General features: G+C 35.8%; 1 protein-coding gene across 1 annotated transcript; it reads left to right on the plus strand.

The window, feature by feature from the left end:
• Nucleotides 1–3,412: 3,412 nt before the first annotated feature.
• Nucleotides 3,413–5,565, plus strand: LOC139859684 (GDSL esterase/lipase EXL3-like). Its single transcript, XM_071848466.1, has 5 exons — nucleotides 3,413–3,674; nucleotides 4,188–4,318; nucleotides 4,420–4,653; nucleotides 4,733–4,988; nucleotides 5,332–5,565. Exons 1-5 carry the CDS (start codon nucleotides 3,413–3,415, stop codon nucleotides 5,520–5,522), a joined length of 1,074 nt encoding a protein of 357 aa, XP_071704567.1. The 3' UTR covers nucleotides 5,523–5,565.
• Nucleotides 5,566–7,594: the final 2,029 nt, after the last annotated feature.

Raw genomic sequence — 7,594 nt, forward strand, 5'->3', positions numbered from 1 at the left:
TACTTACACCTATAATAAACAATCCAAATTAAGCAATTTTTCTGACGTTAAAAACGCGCATGCCATTAGGTATACTAGATACTAATCACGTGTATTCAAACACACCTGTCACAACGCGTTTGTAATTCTATAAATACAAAACGCTACGTTAAGTGTGAATATTCAACCCAGAAGGCCTTACCGCATCGCGCGGGCCGATCCGGATTTAGTTAGAAGTAAAGAACATGTTTCTTGGAACAATTGGCTTATAAGCTTAATAAAATTCTGTTTGTTGGTTGCCTCTAGGAACAATGCCATTGTAATTCTGTTTGTTGGTTGCCTCTAGTTTCTTACTATAAGCTTAATAAAATTCTGCCGTTCTAAAAAAAAAATAAAAAATGGTTGGGCCCTTTTACTTCCGGATTTTGACGAGTATATACTTGGGATTGAAATGTACCCCAAAATTTAAACTCAAAGGCGCTCCAACTTGGTTGATTCATCATCTTCTTGGCTGAATCGCTTCATCTTCAGGTTCTTTCTCTTCAGTTATACACAGAAACTACATTGATACTTCCGATTTGCAAGTGTATATAGTTACTTAATATTTCATCTAAAATTAGGGTTTAACATCGTATGGTTACTATTAATTCGTATATAATTAACAGCATTAACTATTTCTAGGAATCTACAATAGAAGTGTCAATTTTGACACACTCACTGATGAATGTGTTGGTTTAGCTTACATTCTATCCCAAATCGGTCAATATTTGTAATAACAGTAAGTTTCATTAAAAAAAAAAAAAAGGAAACAGGCAGTTGGATCAATGTCGTCAAAAAGTATATTTTGGATGCTCAGACCTTCCATATCATTATCATTTATCATCTATTGTAAAAATAATTTATTTAATTGATACTTACATTCCACAATATATTATTAACCACTATTTCTTTTTTTTTTTTTTTTTTTTTTTTTTTTTTTGCAAATTGATGAACTAGAGTAGTAGCTTGTTCAATGCCTCCAAATTGGAACAACTCAAATAGATTATGCTTCACATTTTGTATTGTTTCATGAGGAGATGCAGTATAACTTTGCATAGGTTAGAACTTAGAAGAATTAGCGTTGTCATTTTATGATGGTCATCTGTATTTACATGACTGCCAGTTTAGCCATCTTAGATAATTCACGTGATTCAACGAAATTCATTGTTTACGCACTTTCTTAACCTGTTGCCTATGAATTCTGGTGGACCTACTAAATAGTATATGTTTCGTTCCAAACATTCAGTTTCTAATGAATACATTTGGTTAAAACCTTTGTGTGAACTTGATTGACCATGCTAATTTTCCATGACAGTTTCTTTTACATTCACATATTATAATCATATTGATTGATTCATTGACAACTATCTTACTTACTCATAAATAGCAACTAATTTCTGGTTATTTGTGCAGTATGGGGTGCTCGCAACCATGCTTTCCATCTTCACTGCATTCTAAAGTGGGTGAATTCCCAGACTCCACAAGCGCACTGCCCCATGTGCCGCAGGGAATGGCAGTTCAAAGAATGAATTTCAGTACCGATTCACAGATTGTAAGTGACACGATCAAATAAACTATGCAGTGAAGTAATAGACATAATCTATCTAAGCGTTTGTGATTGTTCTTGCTTTGCTTCTGTGCTAGCTCGCTTGCACCAATAAAATAAATATTCTTTGTACCGAATAGCCTTGTGTTGGCTAGTCTGTGTAGCACAACCTAAAATACTAAGACACATCATAACAAGCTATCAACCAAATAAAGAATTATAAGTTTATGTTGGCCGCATATAAATACGTTTGCTGATTACAATTCGTTGTCATCATTAAATCAATTTTGTCAACATATCTTTTAGTGGCCAAAATGTGTTTAAGGGTCCCAAACCTGCTTGCTTAGAGCCGTACTGAAAAGTTAACCTAATTGACCCACACGTGTTTGCCATTATCGTCTATAGTTCTACCGCCAATTCTATTCTATTACAACTTATTAGTAGGTGCTGATTGGTAAAAATTATATGCTCAACACAATAGTGTAAACTGTTTTTTGTCTTGAAAATAATGGCTTCTTTTATGGTTCTCTTGATTAATGATTTTGGATTTTTGGTAATGATTTTAAAGAACTTAAACATCGAGAGGCAGTTTTAAACTGGGTACAAGATAGACAGTAGCATTAGGCATTGCTCGTGGACTTGAAAACCATAATGACCATCGCTTAAGTTGACAGTTCTTGATTTAAGACGAACGTGGCTATAAGAGTATCTGAAACATGTGACTCTTGATTCTGTGAAGCTATAACTGGTTGCCATATTAATTATTACTGTAATATATTATATATTATCAATTATCATAGTATAATTTGAATTGTTAATTAATAACACTGTGAAACTAAAGAAGTTTTGCTTTGGTTTTGTTTGGTTGAATTAGGCATAAAATGATAAGCTAAAAACAATGATGTGTTAAAAGTATACACCTGATTCTGATTTGTGGACGAAAAAGTTGTCCTACATTTTACTTTATCTAATTTTAATTGCAAGCATGTGGTGTTTAATTGTCATGTAAATTTTATCAAATTGTAGTCTGGCATAAAATAGCAATTCAATTTTTCTTAGTTTGGCTCTTCTTATTTGTTTATCGATTGTTTTATGTATAAATTATTTCACAAACTCTATGTTTGCTTTATTGCTTACAAAATCAACTATTAACAATAATTGAACTTCCATTATATAAGTAAGGTAACAAAGAATGATCAAAATGCTCTCAATCTCATTCATCAAGGATTAATAACAACTTAATAAGAGAATAGCATCAGTTAAAGAAACAGTTAGGATTAGTTAAATATTAATAACAACTTAATAATACTGTTATTATCGGTACCGTCGTTGGAGTGTGAAAGCCATTATAAGACCGTTGAAGACACCAATACTAGCAAGCTTCCTTGGCTAGTCGCTGAAGGACCGTGCTTGAACATGTCGTTGAATACCAATGTTTGATCACGGAGCATATAGCTTTTTTGGTTGTACATTATGCATTATGAGTGGTACATTATATTAAAATTTTAGTGGGTCCATTTTATGGTAAAGGTGTATGTCATGGATACTATGGAGTGTGATGAGTTAAGTGGTAGGAAGAAGTTGTTGAGGTGGCACTGATGTGACACAATGTGGTTGTATGACAGGTGTCATGGATAAGAGTAGTCTAATAAGATGTGCATTTGTTAAAAGAAAACATATCCTTGCGGATAAAATCCCGTCTTAAATTGACAGGTTATGGCCAACTGATTTGACTTGTACCGGTTAATGTCATATATATATATATATATATATATAGGTATCATTATTCATATAGTTTGGTCTTGAATTTGTTATTACAAGGAACGTAATTTTCTTCAATTATTTCCAATGATCCTTTCAGTTGTCAAGGTCGTTGTCTTTTCTGTATATGCTTTTCTTGGTTTACAGAGTAACGAGGCAAAAATAGTATATACAAAAGGGGTCGTTGCACCTGCCGTGTTATTGTTTGGAGACTCATTTGTTGATCAAGGGAATAATAATTATGTCACAAATGCAGGCAAAGCAAATTACCCTCCTTATGGAAAGGATTTTCCGGGTGAAATATCAACCGGAAGATGGAGCAATGGGAAATCACTAGCTGATGGTTTTGGTATTTTATCCTTTTTTGTTTTGAAAAGCTGTTATCTTATAGTATATATGTTCCTTGAATTCAAGGTTCTCAAATTAATCTTCTGCTAAATTTATTAATTTACCCTTTAGTAGGTACTAGCTAGATTTAGGAGGCGGAGTAATTTGAATTTTGAAATTAATATTATTCGTAAAGTTGTACCAGATCAAATTGAAATTTTAATGCATGAATATCGTCTATAACACTATAATCTGAAATCAACATTTGATGTCAATCAAGTACATATACAATAGGTCACACTCAAGGCTGTAAAAGTCGCGAGTCGGGGACAAGTTGGTAGGGACGAGTCAGAGTTGAGACGGGGACGAGTTGGGCGTTGACCAACGTTGACTTTTAGAAATGAATAAATTAAGAATATATGTACGAGAGTATAACCCATAAGGCATTAAGTCTCTTTTTTATTTTAGTAAATAAATACAATAATCTAATTACTTCGACTAACTTGATTGTATATTTGTGATATCAAATCGAAAGCCAACGCATTAGGAGTAAAGGAGTATGTTCCAGCTTATCTTGACCCTTCGATACAAGTTAAAGATCTTGTAACGGGTGTCAGCTTTGCCTCTGGTAGCACGGGCTATGATCCAGACACGGCCAAAGAAAACGTATGCATTCATATTTTATTTTCTTTTAAAACAAACTTGTGCTTACACATTTATCTAAATTGTGCTCATTTGATTTACCTTTTTGGGCATAAATCTCTCAGAAAGCTTTATCACTAGAGACTCAACTGGACATGTTTAAACAATATATTAAGAAGCTCAAGATGAATATAGGAGAAGTAGTTACAAATAATGTAATCACCAACAGTGTGTGTTTGTTACTAGGAGGTAGCAACGACATCCAAATAAAATTTTTCGGGATTCCTTATAAAAGACGACAAAATGATGTCCGTGTTTATGCTAAAACGCTAGTAACCTTTGCATTGAGTTATGTACAGGTATCAAATCTAGCTTACCTTATCAAGTTCTGTTTTATTGAAACAACCCACAAATATAAATAAGATAACTTCAATGTAGGAACTACACAAACTGGGTGCAAGAAGAATAGCTGTGTTTGGTGCACCTCCGTTAGGATGTTTTCCAGAGCAGAGAACCGTAGGTGGAGGACCACTTAGAAAGTGCGTAGACAACCTAAACGCAGCTTTTCAATGGTACAACGATATACTAAAACGAGAGCTCCAAAATTTAAGTAGTGTTTTTCCTGAATCCAAGTTTGCCTATGTTGATTTCTACAATCCGGTCTTAAGCGTCATGGAGAATCATCGTAATTACGGTATGTCCTATATTTACCACTGTTGCAGAACTCGGAATTACTCAGCGAGTACTCGGTCAACTTGATCAAACTCGGTCAAAACTCTTTCAAACTCAGCCAAAACTCAGGATTACTCAGAAAATTGGTAAAAACTCGGTCAAAATTAGTCAAAACTCGGTCAATGCCGCTCAAAGTCAAACTTGGTCAATATCCGAGTACTGCCCGAGTTGCCGAGTACTCCCTAAAAAGTCCGGACCGAGTACTTGCCCGGGTATCAATCTTTGCAACCTTGTTTAGTACATATATTCAGCAAAGTTGTGGTGCATTTTACCTAATTGTTTTTTCAAATTCTTGTTTTTATTAGGCTTTGAAGTTATAGATAAAGGTTGCTGTGGAACAGGACTGATGGAGGTGTCAACTTTGTGTAACAAACTCACACCAATATGCGATAACAGGACTAAATTCTTCTTCTGGGATGGGTACCATTTCACAGAGAAAGGATGTAACATCATTGTAAATCATACGATAGCGGATTTGATTAATGGTTTGTTTTAGTAAGTTATAAAATCTGTTGTTGGATGATATAAATAATTTGAATTTTTACTCTGTCCTGTTTAAAGTTAGATAACTGTTTAAAGTTAGATATCTGTTTGAAGTCCATATCTAATTTTGCTTCAGTTAAGATCAATTCAATGTCATTAAGGTCCCTTTGTCTTTGATCAAATGTTGCCTCAATGAAACACAAAGGCATGGTTTGATATCTGTGTAGAAATGAACCATAACCAGAACAAAAAATTCATTTTTATTTATAGAACACTTAATTAATTAGTCCTAATACAGATATTTGGATACACCAATAAACTAATAAAGATGGAGTAATATTCCGAAGGATAGAGATAGTGTCTCTTAGTTCCGTTCCTAATTTCCTATTGGTGGTGGTTGCCCGTTGCTTTGGTGGGGTGGTGGTGGTTTCTTGTTTGCCAGATTATATGCTCACGGTCGTGATTATGTCTCGTCAGTCTCTTACTTTTCCAGTTGTGTCTTATGGGTTATACTAGACGACAATCTCCTTATTGAAGATCTGGTTTTAGCTTCAGTAATATGACTGGTCTTTTGCACTTGGTGTCCTCTTTGTGGCGGTTCGTGAAGATTCGTGATGACCGATGTTATGATTTTGGGGGATATTGCAGTCTTGGTGTTCTCCCGATGACCGGTTATGTTTAATTATAAATGGTTGGTCTGACCGGCACTTCGAGTTCAAGTTGTATTAATGTAATGCGATCGTGGCTAAACAAATAAGAACAATAAATAAGAGGGATAGGTAATCAACCTTCTCGGCTTGATTGTATGAAGTAAACCTTCACGGTTTTGGAAGAACGAAACCTTCTCGGTTTTGTTATTATTAACAAATAAAAATGTAAAATCCAAAAACTGCCATCCTCGGTTCACGATTACAAGATAAATACCAAAAGAGAATAAAAGATAACAACTAAAGAAAAATTAAAATAACAACGTGAGCTTAACCAAACTCTTATTCAACCAAGTCTTCCCAGCAAATGTTCAGGTCCATTTATCACAGAGGCTAAATTGGAAGCCCAACAAATATTGATCCAAGGTCAGTGGCCCAACAGGTGGCCCATTGTCATCGTGTACTGCATCATTCCCTCTCCCTTCGAAAGGACTCGACCTCGAGTCCAGATCGTCAAGATCATCACCACCGTACGGAGAAAGGTCTGCAACATTAAAGGTAGCCGAAACGTTATAATGTCCTGGAAGTGCAACCTTATACGCATTATCATTGATGCGTTTCAGAATTCGGAAAGGACCATCGGCACGCGGATTGAGCTTCCCAAAATGTCCTCCAGGAAAGCGCTCTTTGCGTAAATGTATCCACACTAAATCACCCTCCTCGTACACATGCTTTCGTCTACGTAAATCAGCCGACGCTTATACTCAGCATTCTGTTGAACAATCCGATCGCGCACCTGCTGATGTACCTTTTTAAAATGATCAGCTCGATCAAACCCGTCACTTGGATCCTCACGATGTATAGGTTGTGGAACCAAGTCAAGAGGGGTCAGAGGGTTTTGCCCATACACAACCTGAAATGGAGTCAGCCCTGTAGTGCGATTAATGGAACAGTTAAATGCAAATTCTGCTTGCGGCAAGACTAAATCCCATTGTTTTGGGTGATCACCAACTAAACTCCGTAAAAGATTTCCCAAGCTACGGTTAACCACTTCGGTTTGCCCGTCAGTTTGTGGATGATGAGAGCTACTAAACTGCAAATTTGAACCCATTCTTGCCCATAATGTACGCCAAAAGTGACTCACAAACTTTACATCGCGATCGGATGTCAAAGATTTTGGAACACCATGTAACTTAACAATTTCCGTGAAGTAAAGTCGGGCAATCTGACTCGCGTCGAAGGTCTTGGCACATGGGACAAAGTGTGCCATCTTAGAGAAACGGTCCACAACAACCATGATAGAATCTTTATGCCGCTGTGTTTTTGGTAAACCCAAAACAAAATCAAGTGAAATGTCTACCCAAGGGCCTGTAGGAACAGGTAATGAGTATATAATCCAGTGTTGGTGCCATGAGTTTTTGCAATGTGACAAATGCGA

Source organism: Rutidosis leptorrhynchoides, chromosome 7 (genome assembly GCF_046630445.1).
Source record: "Rutidosis leptorrhynchoides isolate AG116_Rl617_1_P2 chromosome 7, CSIRO_AGI_Rlap_v1, whole genome shotgun sequence".
Taxonomy (NCBI): Eukaryota; Viridiplantae; Streptophyta; class Magnoliopsida; order Asterales; family Asteraceae; genus Rutidosis; species Rutidosis leptorrhynchoides.

Bases quoted from the DNA above. Each gene is read 5' to 3' on its own strand.
- LOC139859684 (XM_071848466.1), top strand. From the start codon at position 3,413: ATGATCCTTTCAGTTGTCAAGGTCGTTGTCTTTTCTGTATATGCTTTT. The intron at 4,319-4,419 runs GTATGCATTCAT...TAAATCTCTCAG, and splicing joins CAGACACGGCCAAAGAAAAC to AAAGCTTTATCACTAGAGAC. The intron at 4,654-4,732 runs GTATCAAATCTA...ACTTCAATGTAG, and splicing joins TTGCATTGAGTTATGTACAG to GAACTACACAAACTGGGTGC.